A 19,739-nucleotide genomic window follows, 5' to 3' on the forward strand; every position below is an offset into this window, starting at 1 on the left:
TGGGTACCGGTAGTTAGGAGTACGGCAAACACCTCATTTCTTTGGTTCCTCAATATACATTTACCCTATTACAATGGAGGCTATGTGTTACAGCACTACTTTTGGTGTCCCCCTCAGGAATTGCTCTTGAGAAAATTTCATGTAATTGTCCCCTCCAAAGTTGATATCAGATTTTCGCCCCTGCTGCAGCAGCTAATGGGGATCCTAATAAATACTAACGATGGGAATTATTGCATTGGCTCTTATCATAAAGTTGATCCCGAACAGTTATGAACCACCTAAATAGTAATTGTCATTCAAAATAAATATAATGGTCTCTTCGTATCATCGGCATCTTATGATCGTTTTGATAAATGTTTATTTATTGAAATTAAGACTTTTTCATATTGCTCACCTTGAATTTCGGATTTAAAAGCAATTCCATTCGTTATAGAACAACGAACTCATAGTTAATGCAACATGTTGTACAAATTGTACACACGCACACTGTCCACCTCATTGGATAAAGTATGCATCGCACGCGCGTCAGGGTTCCACGTGATTAAGATTTGGTTGATTGATGCGTTGTTCAGCATTTTGTTCAAGCCTGAGAGAGGGAGAAGGATCTTAGTAGCAACTGCTTTTGAGAAAGTCGCTTTTTCGGACACAACGTATACGAGAACGAAATGTTTCTTTCTTTCCTTCATTAGAGGAGTGCCAAAGAATGGTCAACACAGGGCAGGCTATTGCGAACAGTCCGTGAGTTTTGAACCACAGCTAGGGGATGGATTTGGGCTACTACCGCGGATTGAGTGAAAATGGTCAACATTGTTGTCACTCAGGACTTCTAGAATATAAAGGCGAGGAGAATTAAGGTAGCCTAACATAGAAATGTTGTAGGCATATTATGTGGACTGCCGTTTTCAATCTGGGAACTAGATGAACCTCCAAATCACCGCATGAAACGCATTCAGTGACTTGGGTTGGGAGACGCGGAATTTCCCGAGATTAGTGGAGTGTTTCTTTCGTATACATTATGTTACGTGTGGAATAGTCTTTTTTGCCTACTGGCGGTTCCTCTCGCCTGTGCACTGGAACTTTAATAAAGGCATGAGACAGCTGGCAAAAGGCACACTTTGTTGAACCCTAGCCCGTGTACCCTACCGCGCGGTAAAAACCGACGGATGGTCTCCATTGTCAGTTGGCTACATTGTTGCATCGGGGCTTGGTTAAATGTTCTGTTTAATTGGTTCCGTATCATGGAAAACTACACCCACTGTCCAGTTTTAGGTTTCAGGGCCGTTTGGAAAACACGTTTATCAATTTTAGGCGCTGCAGTTTATAGCCTACCAGCATCAAATACCTCCGCATTTAGCGTAGCCAACTGAACGGCGAGGAATTCAACATCAATAGTTATTTTTTATTGCAATGTATTAGTACAATTGCGCATTTGTTGCATTATTTAACCCGTGGACTTGGCAACATATTTGGAACATGCATGGTGGACTTTAATTGAGGGCGCAATTGGAAACAGACGCGTGGGAGTCTCGAGCCACTTGATCCTGATACCTGTAACTTTCTTCTCCGGCTTGGAGCCCCTTTATAAAGAGAAGACTTTCGTTCATCGTGCCTTACATTTTGTTTTCATTAAGCCAGTCAGACATTTGTAGGATTTGACACAGACCGATTCAGCAGCCTAGTCTACAGCCCCACATCTTGTAAACAATTCAACGTTAGACTCTTGAAAAACCTGCCGTAGACCTAACACCGGTCGGAAGCTATATTTGAAGACTCCTGTATTCAAGCCTGCTTACTGGATTTACTGAGATCTACGATGTCAATTTCACCATATCGCAGAGGAACTCTTCTGCTCTGTGTGGTGCTCATTTCTAATGGTAAGTGCCTAACCGAGTGACATAGTATGCTTCAGAATGATGATTAGCTTGGTGTCTGAACTCCATGATATGTAGGCCTACATCTCGGTTGGGTTGCGACGACTGTGGGCGGCGCCTGTTTGGTTGTTATCGGTAGGCTATGTCAAGCGAGATGCGATTTTGAGATTTCAGAGTAGAAAACAGTTGCAACTTCTCATTTAGAAAACATCTTGTATTGCATCGATATGAATCAAACATTTGATTATACTGTAAAAATTGACTACAGAGTTTAAAATGGATGACACTTATATGACCAAAATTATCATAACGGAGTTTTGTAGACTACCTGAGTATATCACTACTTAAATCAGGGATTGGCAACTCCAGTCCTCGGGGCCGATTGGTGTCAGTTTTTTCCCCCCAGCTAACACATCTAATAATAACTAATCATGATCTTCCGTTTAGAATGTGGGGGGGTTCATTTCATCCTGCCCACAGCTGGCAGCACACATGTAATCATCAATTCTGAGCTGCATGCAACCAGATAGTAATGCCCGTGCTAAATGTGGTTTGACTCTGGATGTCCATATGGGGCTAGTTGGAGACATCTGTAAATTGTCCCATGTCCATTGTGTAATGTTAAAAATACAATACCTCCAAATGTCAGTGACGCAAACCAACTATACATTAAAGTAGAACAATTTAAGGCATTTATTGATAACTAAAATGTGTGCAACATCAAAATATTGTCTCATTTACGTTGTGTAATTTATTGACGGCCCTAACTAGCCCCGGAGATAGACTATCCAAAGTTAAACCAAATTTGCCACAGTCGCACACCAGCCGGCTGAAGAGAGAACATTTGTCTTAGTCTTCCCACCTGCGAAAAACCCACATCAAACCACACCCAGAAACCAACTCTCATTTGAATTCAGTAATGGCTGCTAGCATTTCTTTAATGAATCAAATCTAAAATGAGGCCAAAGCAAGAAGTTCAGCTTCTCTTTAAATTTGGATTTGTTATTCTGCGCACACACAGCGTAATATAGGAGCCAATAGATGCATGTAAGGATTAAGTTATTAATGCAAGTGAGGTATACAACCAGTTGTATGCTTTCATTTGCAATGAATGGTCCTGGGCAAGTGCACTTGAGGGTCCACAAACAGCATCTCTCCACAAGGTGGGAGCAGGGCTGTGTAGCTTGCCACACTTTAATAACAGGTTTTTGTAGCCAATGTTTTTAGTTTCACTAGTCATCTTATTTTCTGAACCGATTAGAAAAAAAAAAACATTTTTAAATACCGTATAAATATTTCTGGTGTGCTCTTCCATTCAGGTTTAGGATGCGCCCTTTTGCCCCATTTGCAGTAATGCACAAAGAGGGATGCACTACAACACACACTGAAATAAAGGCTTTTACTGGTCTGCAAAGTCACTATAGTTTGCAATGTATTCCTTACATGAGGGACCCCCAAAGACAGTGGTCAGTATTGCATCACATTGCTAAGGATAGCGGTCAAAAGTAATTTCACCAAGGGCTCACTCATGATCTGGTTCCACTGAAGTGTGTGTTGCTGGCTCTACACAAAAAAAGGAAAAAAAAATGGTGCACCAAATTTAGGCACACCACAAAATAAGATTTGTTAAATTGATTGAGATACAGCCTATATGAATTGTAGTTACAATAAACAAATATAAATGCAACTTTTTTTTTTTTACTAAGTTACAGTTTATATAAGGAAATCCAGTCAATTGAAATAAATTAATTAGGCCCTAATCTATGGATTTCACTTGACTGGGAGTATATATATGCATCTGTTAATAAAAAGGTAGGGGCGAGGATCAGAAGACCAGTGGCGATTTTAGCATGTACATCTTGGTGGGGCAAAAAATTAAGTGGAATGCATGCCAGCAAAGCCACAACAATAAACAATGCATTCATTGTAATATAATGGTGACAAACGGTGCCCACAAACTGTTAAGGTCTAAATAAAGCTGTCCCAACATCTTACACCTGGCTATCAGTGGAGCATTGTCTGGAAGTGAAACAGTTCATTCAGCCTCATTTACTACCTTTAAAAAAAAAAAACTAAAAAACAAACATGGCTGACTTGCTTAAACAAATGTGGTTTCTAATGACAATTGAGATATACAAACAATGGCATATGGGGACGACAAGCAGCTAAGAGGCAATCCTTAATTTCGATTAAGACAATGACCGAGCTAGGACGGCCCTAACGTTAGTCAATAATTATTTGTTTAGCACTTTTGAAATGTACAGTGACAGAATTCTGAACATGGGCTGTTCTTACAGTGCTCTCACTGTACACCAAGTTAGAACCGTAGGATAAATAAAGGCGGCATATAAGCAGACAGTGAAAGCTCTTCCAATATGTCGATTGATTACATTTCTCTAAAAGTTTATAGTAGAACAGTAGGTGTAATTTTGAAGAGGGGTAAATAGACCAAGCTATTAGGGTGAGGCACATGGGCTACTAACATCTTACTACACAACATATGCTTAGTATTACTTTCTTAGCTACAGTATACATATCTCCCTGGCATATTACATAATTTATGCAGCAGCATACAATACATTTTTGGATTCACATTGTTGCATCTCCATCCCAAACCACTTGCTTGGAAGTGTACGTTGCCAGACTGCCAAGAACCTTGCCCTCATCCAGGCCAAGGTGGCGAGACACGATAGTATGACACCATAGGCCTTGTTGATCTTTGCATCTGATAGGATGCTCTTGCCAGCATACTTGGGGTCCAACATGTATTCCTTGGCGTGTATGGGCTTCAGACAGAAGTCTTCACGCTTTTTGATTTGTTTCAGAACTGCAGTTTCCTCTGTTTGGAGCAACAGTGAAGTGGGCAGGGCAGTACAGATTTCTTCTCTTACATCTGCAAGCAGTCGGAACATCAGATAGGATGGCATTGTCTCCCACGATCCGTGCAATGGCTACTGCTATAGGTTTCAGGCTGCTTTACCTCTCTCTCCCAAAATACATCATCCAGGAGGATCCTCTTGATGGGGCTGTCCATATTCGCAGACTGAGATATGGCAATTTTTTGGAGAGACTCGTTTCCCTCCAGGAGACTGTCCAACATGACAACACCACCCTAATAGGTGTTGCTGGGCAGCTTCAATGTGGTGTTCTTATTCTTCACTTTGCTGCTTTAACTTGATGACCCTATACATACCTAACCATTTCCTTGGCTCTCTTGCAGAAGTGTATCCATTGTTTTCAGTGCCATGATGTCCTTGAGGAGCGGATTCAATACAAGAGCAGCACAGCCAATGGTTGTGATGTGAGGGTAGGACTCCTCCACTTTAGACCAAACAGCCTTCATGTTCGCAGCATTGTCTGTCACAAGTGCAAATACCTTCTGTGGTCCAAGGTCATTGATGCCTGCCTTCAGCTCATCTGCAATGTAGAGACCTGTGTGTCTGTTGTCCCTTGTGTCAGTGCTCTTGTAGAATACTGGTTGAGGGGTGGAGATTATGTAGTTAATTATTCCTTGCCCATGAATGTTCAACCATCCATCAGAGATGATTGCAATACAGTCTGCTTTCTCTATGAGTTGCTTGACTTTCACTTGAACTTTGTTGAACTCTGCATCCAGCAAATGAGTAGATAAAGCATGTCTGGTTGGAGGGGTGTATACTGGGCAAAGAACATTCAGAAATCCCTTCCAATACACATTGGCTGTGAGCATCAGAGGTGAACCAGTTGCATTCACAGCTCGAGCAAGACATTCATCAGCATTTATCTGACTACATTCCTCCATTGAGGCAAAAAAAACTTCTGATTCCAGAAGGACCACGAGCTGTTGCTATCAATAAGGTGTCTGATTCATAATTTTCACCTTAAATAGAAGTAGAGGGACTTCTGTCAGAGGTTGCTTGTTGTGCGCGCTGAGGGAACTTTATGCACTTGGCCAGATGATTCTGCATCTTCACATATGATTTGCCACAGTATTTGCAAATGCACACAGCATTTCCTTCTACATTAGCTGCAGTGAAATGTCTCCACACATCAGATAGTGCCCGAGACATTTTCCTGTAAAGATCAGTAAAAAAAAAAAACACAATACAATTCCATGTACAGAAAGTTAGATTAAACTCCTTTGTAAGAAATGTTTTAAAATGAAACATGTATGGAAACATGTGAATTAACACTCAGTTAGCAGGCTCAGGCAAGCTAAAACCCACATGGTAGCAAAAACTAACTAGCGGAGATTAACGAGTTTGAAATAATTTAAACACACTTTGCAGTAGGCTACTATTTACTAGTTAACAAAAAATTATGTATGTCATAAAATATATTCACCCCACCCAGTATTGTAATCAATTTACCAGAAAGCATGTAGTCCTTGGCTCAGACAGTGTAGTAGTGCTCTATAGCATCTCATTAGTGTGCAAGATCTTGAGAATCAGCTGCACATGTGATTGAAGAGTGCACTGCACATGTGATGGAACAATGTACTGCGCATGCAGAGGGTTGCAATTCCATTGAATTGGGGATAGTTTAACCAAAATATGCCTCAAGACCTAGAATTGCCTTGTGTATCCCACAAAAAAGGTTCACTGTTATAAGCTAACTTTTTTAAAACTTTTTTTTTTAATGAATTTAAGCAAAATTCCCAGGCTTAACTTCCCAAAGAGAATTTCCTGGAAAGTTTTCGACCCTTTGCAACCCTATTCATATGACAAGTATTAAAAAGGATTTGCCAGTAGATTGTCAACTTGATTAATGATGACTGCTAGCTAAGATTTTGAAAGTATGATATTGACATGATTAGGCCAATCAAAGCTAAGGTACATACAGTGCCTTGCGAAAGTATTCGGCCCCCTTTAACTTTTCGACCTTTTGACACATTTCAGGCTTCAAACATAAAGATATAAAACTGTAATTTTTTGTGAAGAATCAACAACAAGTGGGACACAATTAAGAAGTGGAACGAAATTTATTGGATATTTCAAACATTTTTAACAAATAAAAAACTGAAAAATTGGCCGTGCAAAATTATTCAGCCCCTTTACTTTCAGTGCAGCAAACTCTCCAGAAGTTCAGTGAGGATCTCTGAATGATCCAATGTTGACCTAAATGACTAATGATGATAAATAGAATCCACCTGTGTGTAATCAAGTCTCCGTATAAATGCACCTGCTCTGTGATAGTCTCAGAGGTCCGTTTAAAGCGCAGAGAGCATCATGAAGAACAAGGAACACACCAGGCAGGTCCGAGATACTGTTGTGGAGAAGTTTAAAGCCGGGTTTGGATACAAAAAGATTTCCCAAGCTTTAAACATCCCAAGGAGCACTGTGCAAGCGATAATATTGAAATGGAAGGAGTATCAGACCACTGCAAATCTACAAAGACCCGGCCGTCCCTCTAAACTTTCAGCTCATACAAGGAGAAGACTGATCAGAGATGCAGCCAAGAGGCCCATGATCACTCTGGATGAACTGCAGAGATCTACAGCTGAGGTGGGAGACTCTGTCCATAGGACAACTATCAGTCGTATACTGCACAAATCTGGCCTTTATGGAAGAGTGGCAAGAAGAAAGCCATTTCTTAAAGATATCCATAAAAAGTGTCGTTTAAAGTTTGCCACTAGCCACCTGGGAGACACACCAAACATGTGGAAGAAGGTGCTCTGGTCAGATGAAACCAAAATCGAACTTTTTGGCAACAATGCAAAACGTTATGTTTGGCGTAAAAGCAACACAGCTCATCACCCTGAACACACCATCCCCACTGTCAAACATGGTGGTGGCAGCATCATGGTTTGGGCCTGCTTTTCTTCAGCAGGGGCAGGGAAGATGTTTAAAATTGATGGGAAGCTGGATGGAGCCAAATACAGGACCATTCTGGAAGACAACCTGATGGAGTCTGCAAAAGACCTGAGACTGGGACGGAGATTTGTCTTCCAACAAGACAATGATCCAAAACATAAAGCAAAATCTACAATGGAATGGTTCACAAATAAACATATCCAGGTGTTAGAATGGCCAAGTCAAAGTCCAGACCTGAATCCAATCGAGAATCTGTGGAAATAACTGAAAACTGCTGTTCACAAATGCTCTCCATCCAACCTCACTGAGCTCGAGCTGTTTTGCAAGGAGGAATGGGCAAAAATTTCAGTCTCTCGATGTGTAAAACTGATAGACATACCCCAAGCGACTTACAGCTGTAATCGCAGCAAAAGGTGGCGCTACAAAGTATTAACTTAAGGGGGCTGAATGATTTTGCAAGCCCAATTTTTCAGTTTTTTATTTGTTAAAAAAGTTTGAAATATCCAATAAATTTCGTTCCACTTCATGATTGTGTCCCACTTGTTGTTGATTCTTCACAAAAAATTACAGTTTTATATCTTTATGTTTGAAGCCTGAAATGTGGCAAAAGGTCAAAGTTCAAGGGGGCCGAATACTTTCGCAAGGCACTGTATGTGATTTGACGTCATTTTATGTGGCCAATGACCTTGAGCCTTCTTGGATGGGCAATTTTATGGCAGCAGCTGAAGGGCTAGAATTTAATGTATCCTCTTACACTTGGCAGTAAGGTAAAGTCCCCATGAGTGACAGAACACTGAGCCAATCACGGCGCAACACTCCGTATTTTCTGCTGGCTTGACCCACCACCACAGGAAGCACTGAGCTAGGCTGAAATACCTGCATTTAGGAGCTGCCTTACTCAACAAAAGAGACCATGTTGTAAGCGGCTTTATTAACTTGTTATATATATTTTTTTTTTACATTGTTTGTAAACTGATGTGACAAGTATTAATGCCAAAATAACATGCAAAACAGGCAAGCCCCCCCCCACCTGCCCTGAATGACGGGTCACCACTCTATGACCACAATTTGCCTCATGCAGTGCAACACATCCCCTTGCATATCGTTGACCAGGCTGTTGATTGTGGCCTGTGGAATGTTTCATCAGCTGTCCGGGTGGCTGGTCTCAGACGGTCCCACAGGGGAAGAAGCCGGATGTGGAGGTCCTGGGCTGGTGTGGTTACACCGGTCGGACGTACTGCCAAATTCTCTAAAATGAAGTGGCTTATTTTAGGGAAATGAACATAAAATGATCTGGCAACAGCTCTGGTGGACATTCCTGCAATCAGCCAGCATACCAATTGCACACTACCTCATCTTGAGACATCTGTGGCATTGACTTCTATTTCCCCCAGCACAAGGTGCAACTGTGTAATGATCATGCTTTTTGATATGCCACACCTGTCAGGCGGATGGATTATCATGGCAAAGGAGAAATGCTCACTAACCAGGATGTAAACAAATTAGTGCCCCAAATTTGAGATGTTATTTGTGTGTATGGAACAGTTCTGGGATCTTATTTCAGCTTATGAAACATGGGAATGTTTTACATGTTGCGTTTATTTTTGTTCAGTATATTTACCCACTTTGTTTCCCTGTCTGGTGTGGTTTGTAAACAACTTGTACACAAATGTCTCTGAAGAAATCCAGTGAATTTGAGGGATTTTTTTTTGTTCAACAGTAAATCCTTTCTCAGTAAAATAAAATAGATGTAGCATGTTTAAATTACTTTATTCTTCATTTTCATGCTGCACCTCAGTGTAAGAACATACCTATGATGGAGGCGATAGGTATTAAATCAATTGGATTGGTCTGTCAGTTTTATTTATCACAGTATATTGTTATTCTAATGCAGGTTTATTTAGGTAGGGGTGATTCAAAAGAACGATAGTACTTCTAGTAGGCATTATAAATGTCCTCACAGCTCCAACAATCAACCTTTTCTCTTTGTCATAGTACGTTTTAAGATGAATCTAATCAACTTCTTTGCATTTTATGAATACACGTTTTGTCTTGGATGGGATCAGACCTCCTGTTTTGTCGGACAACTATTCATTGTGACGGTGAAAGTGTGGCATTTTCCAACAGCAAGCTTTCTTTTTTTATTGTGCCGAAATATGTCAGTACACATCCAAAGAACACCAGTATAAAAGCCATGTTATGACAGATGCCAGATTATGTCTCCCTAAATCCTCGGGACAGCCCACATCTGTCAGTGGTTGATAGTAATGTTAGGAGAAGTCTCTCCTGAACATGCATGCACTGCCATCAGTTTGTTAAAATAATTGTGGGCAGCAACCGGAATATCATGACAATGGATATTTGGTTAACACTGAATCTAAAGTGTATAGTGCAATCCTGGAACCTATTAACACCAATCCATAGGTTGGCCATACTTTCTGGCTCATCTTCAACTGTTACAACGGCCCCTTTTACTCCATAGTTTCCACACAAACACCCTTGTCCAGTCAACCAATGGTGTTGTCTACTTAGCCACAAGTTATGACTTATTGTTATTTGCTATTCGATTGATTGGTATAACATTATTAAAATAAATTGCACATTGCATACATTACAGCAAATTATGGAAATGCATTCACATGAAACGTCCCATGTGTCAAAGTAATCTGCTTGCAGCTTTCACAGAAATATGATTATACAGTAAGGCCTAGTCTTTAATGCTTGAAGACGGTTCTACCGTTTTCTGAATGCCTTCATGCATGTCTTAAAAAAAACATCTCTTATCAAGCAGCGTAGCCTAGTGGTTAGAGCGTTGGACTAGTAACCGAAAGGATGCAAGATCGAATCCCCAAGCTGACAAGGTACAAATGTCGTTCTGCCCCTGAACAAGGCAGTTAACCCACTGTTCCTAGGCCGTCATTAAAAATAAGAATTTGTTCTTAACTGACTTGCCTTGTTAAAATAAAAAAGCAGACGAGGAGACATTGGCTATCTCTGATCAGTTAGGTATGAATATGTAGCACATACCATGTTTACTGGTGTTGTATATCTGAGTTGTCCTTCCCCTGTGGATCGATTTGTTTGAGACCGCTTTCAGTCTGCACTGCATAACATGCCTGAGGTGGAAGTGTTAGCGAAGTCATGTTTGCTTGGCATACCTCCCACCACTAGCCTTTTTACACAGTGCATACGGACACTGGATATGGACTATAGCTACCACACTGCAGTCTCAGTCCAGGGGCCTCATTTTATAACCGTACGTGTGCTATTTCTGAGAAGACAACGCACACACCAAAATATTGATTTAGAAACTTGGCGCATGCCTTGTTTCCCATTATAAATTAGACCTTCTGTAAATCTGCGTGCGTGAACGAACATAACTCCTCCCGAATAACGGCCCTCATTCACATTTCTATTAGAGGTCAACCGATTAATTGGAATGGCCGATTTTAATTAGGGCCAATTTCAGGTTTTCATAACAATGGGTAATTGGCATTTTTGGACGCCGATTACATTGCACTCCACTAGGAGACTGCGTAGCAGGCTGACTACATGTTATGCGAGTGCAGCAAGGAGCCAAGGTAAGGTGCTAGCTAGCATTAAACGTAGTTTTTTTGTAAGATATCTTAACATAATCACTAGTGAACAATGCATGGTTGATATTACAAGTTTATCTAGCTTGTCCTGCGTTGCATAAAATCGATGCGTGCCTGTTCATTTATCATTGAATCATAGCCTACTTTGCCAAACGGGTGATTTAACAAGCACATTGAAAAAAGCACTGTCGTTGCACTGTGTACCTAAACATAAACCTTAAAATCAAAACAAGTATATATTTTTAAACCTGCATATTTAGTTAATATTGCCTGCTAACATGAATTTCTTTTAACTAGGGAAATTGTGTCACTTCTCTTGCGTTCTGTGCAAGAAGAGTCGGGGTATATGTAGCAGTTTGGGCTGCCTGACTCGTTGCGAATTGTGTGAAGACCATTTCTTCCTAACAAAGACCGTAATTAATTTGCCAGAATTTTACATAATTATGACATAACATTGAATGTTGTGCAATATTTAGACTTATGGATGACACCCGTTAGATAAAATACGGAATGGTTCCGTATTTCACTGAAAGAATAAACGTTTTGTTTTCGATATGATAGGTCATTAATATGGTCAAATCTTGAAACTAAGGCTCGTATTTCTTGGTGTTATTATAATTAAGTCTATGATTTGATAGAGCAGTCTGATTGAGCGGTGGTAGGCAGCAGCAGGTTCATAAGCATTCATTCAAATGGCACTTTCCTGCATTTGCCAGCAGCTCTTCGCTGTGCTTCAAGCATTGCGCTGTTTATGACTTCAAGCCTATCAACTCCCGAGATTAGGCTGGCAATCAAGGACCTATTAAATCATCCAATAGTCAAAGGTATATGAAATGCAAATGGTATAGAGAGAAATAGTCCTATAACTACAACCCAAAACTTCTTACCTGGGAATATTGAAGACTCATGTTAAAACTAACCACCAGCTTTCATATGTTCTGAGCAAGGAACTTAAACGTTAGCTTTTTTACATGGCACATATTGCACTTTTACTTTCTTCTCCAACACTTTGTTTTTGCATTATTTAAACAAATTGAACGTTTCATTTGTGATACTAAATTGATTTTATTGATGTATTATATTAAGTTAAAATAAGTGTTCATTCAGTATTGTTGTAATTGTCATTATTACATATATAAAAATTGTCCGATTTTTAATCGGTATCGGCTTTCTTTGGTCCTCCAATCGGTATCGGTGTTGAAAAATCATAATTGGTCGACCTCTAATTTCTGTGGTGACAATAACGCCCTTATTTGCTTTGCTGTAGGTCTTAGACTTTGGAAGTATTGGAATTAGGCCATCTAAAGGAAATAATATATTAATGGTTAACTTGATCAAATGTCAACCCCAACCAATAAACTAATCTTGGTCAACCGAAAGTCATCTGGGAATTTTTTTTTAACTTATTTTTCCGTTTATAGAGACAATTGTCAATTAATTTTTTTTTTTAAATAAGACGCAAATGACTCGGAGCCAGAGGGCGAGAGAACCTGACCCTCCTGCTGGCTTTCGCAGATTCTCCCATTACGCTCCGGAAGTTGCCGGTAATAGGCTACATGAGAATTCGGAATGCCAATTTCTTACCATGTCTACAGATCAGCGTGCCAGTTATGGTTTTCATATACACATTTTCATGGAACAGTTTAATTTATAATACATCAATTTACCAATACGACTTTCCTGAAGCAGATCCTTTGTCCGACCCACCCAGGGCATTTGAACTCATTCCAGAAGCTGACCAAAAACAACGGAGCGGAGAAGAGGTAGGCGGAGCAGTCTTCTGGTCAGACTTCGGAGGCGCACGCACCACTCCTGAGTATATTACTCGCTAATGTCCAGTCTTTAAATAACAAGGTGGACGAAATTAGGGCAAGGATTGCTTTCCGTAGAGACATCAGGGATTGTAACGTACTGTTTCACGGAAACATGGCTGTCTCGGGATACGGCTGTCTCCCGGTACAGCCACCGGGATTCTTTGTGTATCACGCCGACAGGAATAAACATCTCTGGGAAGAAGGGCGGGTGTATGTTTCATGATTAACCTGTTAGGGCTAGGGGGCAGTATTGACACGGCTGGATAAAAAACGTACCCGATTTAAAACGTACCCGTTACTACTCCTGCCCAGTAACTAGAATATGCATATAATTATTGGCTTTGGATAGAAAACACCCTAAAGTTTCTAAAACTGTTTGAATGGTGTCTGTGAGTATAACAGAACTCATATGGCAGGCCAAAACCTGAGAAGATTCCATGCAGGAAGTGGCCTGTCTGACAATTTCTTGCCCTTCTTGATTATCTCTATCCATTACAGAGGATCTCTGCTGTTACGTGACACTTCCTACGGCTCCCATGGGCTCTCAGAAGGCGGCAAAAAGCTGAATCGTGGCTTTGCAGGCTCTGGCTGAAAAAAAAATAAAAAGTAGCGCGTTTGGGTAGTGGATGGTTACAGTACTGTGAGACTCAGGCGCGTGCCCGCGTCGACCGAATGCTTTGTTTTCTTTCCTCTGTTTACCTAAACGCAGATTCCCGGTCGGAATATTATCGCTTTTTTACGAGAAAAATGGCATAAAAATGGATTTTAAACAGTGGTTGACATGCTTCGAAGTACGGTAATGGAATATTTAGAATTTTTTTTGTCACGAATTGCGCCATGCTCGTGACCCTTATTTACACTTCGGATAGTGTCTTGAACGCACGAACAAAACGCCGCTATTTGGATATAACGATGGATTATTTTGGACCAAACCAACATTTGTTATTGAAGTAGCAGTCCTGGGAGTGCATTCTGACGAAGAACATCAAAGGTAATCAAACTTTTGTAATAGTAAATCGGAGTTTGGTCAGGGCTAAACTTGGTGGGTGTCTAAATGGCTAGCCGTGATGGCTGGGCTATCTACTCAGAATATTGCAAAATGTGCTTTCACCGAAAAGCTATTTTAAAATCGGACACCTCGATTGCACAAAGGAGTTCTGTATCTATAATTCTTAAAATAATTATGTTTTTTGTGAACGTTTATCGTGAGTAATTTAGTAAATTCACCGGAGGTTTGCGGGGGGTATGCTAGTTCTGAACGTCACATGCTAATGTAAAAAGCTGGTTTTTGATATAAATATGAACTTGATTGAACAAAACATGCATGTATTGTATAACATAATGTCCTAGGTGTGTCATCTGATGAAGATCATCAAAGGTTAGTGCTACATTTAGCTGTGGTTTGGGTTTATGTGACATTATATGCTAGCTTGAAAAATGGGTGTCTGATTATTTCTGGCTGGGTACTCTGCTGACATAATCTAATGTTTTCCTTTCGTTGTAAAGCCTTTTTGAAATCGGACAGTGTGGTTAGATTAACGAGAGTCTTGTCTTTAAAATGCTGTAAAATAGTCATATGTTTGAGAAATTGAAGTAATAGCATTTCTAAGGTATTTGAAAATCGCGCCACGGGATTACACTGGCTGTTGCGTAAGTGGGACGATTTCGTCCCGCCTAGCCCAGAGAGGTTAACAACTGATGGTGTAATTGTAACAACATACAGGAACTCAAGTCCTTTTGTTCACCTGACCTAGAATTCCTCGCAATCAAATGCCAACCGTATTATCTTTAGGGAATTCTCCTCTGTTATTGTCACAGCCGTGTATATCCCCCTCAAACCGATACCACAACGGCCCTCAAGGAACTTCACTGGACTTTATGCAAACTAGAAACCATATATTCTGAGGCTGCATTTATTGTAGCTGGGGATTTTAACAAAGCAAATTTGAGTGAATTTAGGTAGCCTTGTTATCAGCATATTGACTGTAGCACTGGTAAAACTCTAGATAACTGCTACTCTAACTTCCGCAATGCGTACAAGGCCCTCCCCCGCCCTCCCTTTGGCAAATCCGACCACAACTCCATTTTGCTACTACCATCCTACAGGCAGAAACTCAAACAGGATGTACCCGTGCTAAGGACTATTCAACGCTGGTCTGACTAATCGGAATCCACGCTTCAAGATTGTTTCGCTCATGCGGACTATCCTCAAAGAAGAATATTACCGTATATGCTGAGTCGGTGAGTGAGTTTATAAGGAAGTGTATAGGAGATGTTTTAACTTCTTGCGGATCAGTGGTATGCTAGCGTCCCATTTCGACACCTTCCGGTGAAATTGCAGAGCGCCAAATTCAAATTAAATTACTATAATTATTAAACTTTCATGAAATCACAAGTGCAGTACATCAATAAAGCTTAACTTGTTGTTAATCCAGCCGCTGTGTCAGATTTCAAAAAGGCTTTACGGCGAAAGCAAACCATGTGAATATCTGAGGACAGTGGCCAGCACGCAAATGCATAACAAATCATTTTCAACCAGGGAGTTGCGGCACAAGTCAGAAATGGCGATATAAAAAATGCCTTACCTTTGAAGATCTTCTTCTGTTGGCACTCCAAAAGGTTCCAGTTACATTACAAATGGTCCTTTTGTTCGATGAAGTCCTTCTTTATATCCATAACTCAGTTTAGCTGGCGCGCTTCAGTCAATAATCCACTCGGTTTCCCTCCTACAAAATGAATCCCAAACGTTACCAATAAACTTATCCAAACAAGTCAATCAACGTTTATAATCAAACCTTAGGTACCCTAATACGCAAATAAACGATACAATTTAAGACGGAGAATCGTTATTGTCTTTACCGAAGAAAAATACCAAAGAACGCGCTCTCATTCACGCGCTTGGAAACACTACAGCCAAAATGGGAGCCACCTAGAAAAACTTCAATTTCCTGCTAATTTTTCCAAAAACCAGCCTGAAACTATTTCTAAAGACTGACATCTAGTGGAAGCCCTAGGAACTGCAATCGGGCACGATTTCACCCTATTATAAAAGTGCCAGCCATTGAAATCAGTGGTAGGATGAAATATTTTCTGGGGGGATGGTTTGTCCTCTGGGTTTCGCCTGCCATCTCAGTTCTGTTATACTCACAGATATTATTTTAACAGTTTTAGAAACTTTTGAGTTTTCTATCCAGATCCACCAATTATATGCATATCCTAGCTTCTGGGCCTGAGTAGCAGGAAGTTTACTTTGGGCACGCTTTTCATCCGGACGTCAAAATACCGCCCCCTATCCCATGGAAGTTAACTTCTGTGACTAAAATCTACCCTAACCAAAAACTGTGGTTGGATGGCGGTATTCGCATAAAACTGAAAGCGCAAACCACCGCATTTAACCATGGAAAGGTGACTGGGAATATGGCCTAATACAAACAGTGTAGGTATTCTCTCCAAGGCAATCAAACAAGCGAAATGTCAGTATAGAGACAAAGTGGAGTGGCAATTCAAAGGCTCCAACATGAGATGTATGTGGCAGGGTCTACAGACAATCAGACTACAAACGAGAACCAGTCTCGTCATGGACACCGTCTTGCTTCCAGACAAACTAAACACCTTCTTTGCCTGCTTTGAGGATACTATAGTGCCACCCACGCGGTCCGCTACCAAGGACTGTGGGCTCTCCTTCTCCGTGGCCGACGTGAGTAAAACATTTTAAACGTGTTAACTCTCAAGGTGGCCGGCCCAGACGGCATCCCTAGCCGCGTCTTCAGAGCATGCGCAGACTAGCTTGCTGGTGTGTTTACGGACGTATTCAATCTCTCCCTATCACAGTCTGCTGTCTCCACATGCTTCAAGATGCCCACCATTTTCCCTGTACCCAAGAGGGCAAAGGTAACTGAACTAAATTACTATTGCTCTGTAGTACTCACTTCTGTCATCATGAAGTGCTTTGAGAGGCTACTCAAGGATCATATCACCTCCACCTTACATGTCACCCTAGACCCACTTCAATTTGCTTACAGTCCCAATAGGTCCACAGACGATGCAATCGCCATCACACTGCCCTATCCCATCTGAACAAGAATACCTATGTAAGAATGCTGTTCATTGACTACAGCTCAGCATTCAACACCACAGTACCCTCCAAGCTCATCACTAAGCTTGAGGCCCTAGGTCTCAACCCTGCCCTGTGCAACTGGGTCCTGGACTTCCTGACGGGCTGCCCAAAGTGGTGAAGGTAGGAACATCGCCACTTCGCTGATCCTCAAAACTGGGGCCCCGCAAGGGTGTGATGCTCAGCCCCCTCCTGTAGTCCTGTAAACCCATGACTGCGTGACCACACGCCTCCAGCTCGATCATCAAGTTTGCAGACACAACAGTAGTAGGCTTGATTATCAACAATGACGAGACAGCCTACAGGGGGGAGGTGAGGACTCTTAGTATGGTGTCAGGAATATAACCTCACTCGACGTCAACAAAACAAAGGAGATGATTGTGGACTTCAGGAAACAGCAGAGGGAGCACCCCCCCCCCCCATCCACATCGATGGGACAGTAGTGGAGAAGGTGGAAAGTTTAGTTCCTCGGCGTACACATCAACGCCAAACTGTCTGTGTGGGTAGACCATTTCAGGGTGGTGAAGAAGGCTCAACAGTGCCTCTTCAACCTCAGAATGCTGAAGAAATTTGTCTTGTCACCTAAAACGCTCAAACTTTTACAGATGCACAATTGATAGCATCCTGTCAGGCTGTATCACTGCCTGGTACGGCAACTGCACCCCCCACAACCATAGGTCTCTCCAGAGGGTGGTGAGGTCTGCACAACACATCACTGGGGGCAAACTACCTGCCCTTCAGGACACCTACAGCACCCGATGTCACAGGAAGGCCAAAAAGGAAGGCTACTATCCAGAAGGCGAGGTCAGTACAGGTGCATCAAAGCTGGGACCGAGAGACTGAAAAACAGCTTCTATCAAGGCCATCAGACTGTTAAATAGCCATCACTAGCACAGAGAGGCTGCTGCCTACATACAGACTTGAATTCATTGGCCACTTAAATAAATGGATCACTATTCACTTTAATGCCATTTTAATAATGCTTACATATCTTGCATTACTTCTCACGTGTTTATAAATGTATTTTATACCATCTATTGCATCTAGCTTATGCCGTTCTGTCATTGCTCAGCCATATATTTATATGTATGTGTTCTTATTCTCTTCCTTTACTTAGATTTGTGTGTATTAGGTAGTTGTTGTGGAATTGTTAGATATTGCTCCACTGTCAGAACTAGAAGCACAAGCATTTCGCTACACTCGCAATTACATCTGTGTGCATGTGATGTGATTTGAAGCGTGCTACATGGCAGATCATCTCATCCATTATCGCAGACAATCATGGCTAGCGGGAAAGTTCGTATTTTTCTGTAGTTAAACCAATTAATTTAAAGTTTTTATTCGTATTTAGATGGCATTCAAGTTCACATGTTCCACAAGGTATTTCTGCCAAAAAAAGCATTTGAATAAAAAAAATGTACGTTCAAATTATTCTCCAAATAGTGATGCGCGACATACGCATAGTTTCCTGAAACGGTAACATTTTCCCTTTAATGCAGAGTGGTTATCGAAAGAGAGGGCTGGAAAGATTAAGTACTTTGAACTAGTGCCATTCTCAATAGATGTAAAAGCAGACTTTGTTTGCTTGCTTTTTTGAGGTGAAAACATGACTTTGAGAAGCTCCACAGCTCATTGGTGGTGGTGCGTTAAGCCAATCAGAAATACTATCAGATCCCCAAATGGTCACATTGATATGCCTATATTTGCACGCAGGCCAGGTGGCCAGCCTACTTCCATGCGTAATCAGGTGTGCATCCTTACTCAACATTGACAGGAGCGCTCCAAACAAAGAAACAATGACTAAATTGACAACATGTAAATATAATGAAATAAACCAAAACTTGTTCCTCAAAAGTGTAGCACAGGTTGTGCACTCTGCAAAAAAAGTGTCCACTCTGACAATGAGAACTGTAAGAGACTGAAACAATAATATATTGAATGATTTAACTGAAATTAAAGTAACAAGACATTGTAGATTAGGAATTATTGGTAAATGTACTGCTGCTGATGAATGTAATGGGGAACTGATAGACACTAACAATTCACACATTGACCGGATGAAACAATGAATGTGCACAAATTGGCATAAGAGTGTATACTGGAGAGAGACGTGCATTGTATCTTAGACACACTCCCCTTGGACTGTGCCCTCCACGCTGCCTCCGCAATGGATTAGATGGGTGTGAATCAGTGTCTTGTGTGTCGTATACATTACCAGTCAAAAGTTTGGACACCTACTCATTCAAGAGTTTTTCTTTATTTTTACTATATTGCAGAATAATAGTTAAGAAATAAAATTTATGAAATAACACACATGGCGTCATGTAGTAACCCAAAAAGTTTTAAACAAATCAATATATTTTATAATTGAGATAATTTTAAGTAGCCACCCTTTGCCTTGACAGCTTTGTGCTGGGGACAAAACGGCACTCAATGTGCAGTTTGGTCACACAACACAATGCCACAGATGTTTTGAGGGAGCATTCAATTGGCATGTTAATTTCTCTACCATAAGATGCCTCCAATGTCGTTTTAGTGAATTTGGCGGTACG

At 41.0% G+C, this 19,739-nt stretch overlaps 1 protein-coding gene across 1 annotated transcript in view; it reads left to right on the top strand.

The window, feature by feature from the left end:
• Positions 1 to 548: 548 nt before the first annotated feature.
• The window catches only part of LOC106567556 (transmembrane protein 132E), a 397,095-nt gene continuing 377,904 nt past the window's right edge, over positions 549 to 19,739 (top strand). The window contains exon 1 of the mRNA XM_014137017.2: positions 549 to 1,874. Coding sequence (XP_013992492.1) covers positions 1,814 to 1,874 — 61 coding nt within the window. The 5' untranslated portion in view covers positions 549 to 1,813. The remainder of the gene's footprint in view (positions 1,875 to 19,739) is intronic.

Source organism: Salmo salar, chromosome ssa13 (genome assembly GCF_905237065.1).
Source record: "Salmo salar chromosome ssa13, Ssal_v3.1, whole genome shotgun sequence".
Taxonomy (NCBI): domain Eukaryota; kingdom Metazoa; phylum Chordata; class Actinopteri; order Salmoniformes; family Salmonidae; genus Salmo; species Salmo salar.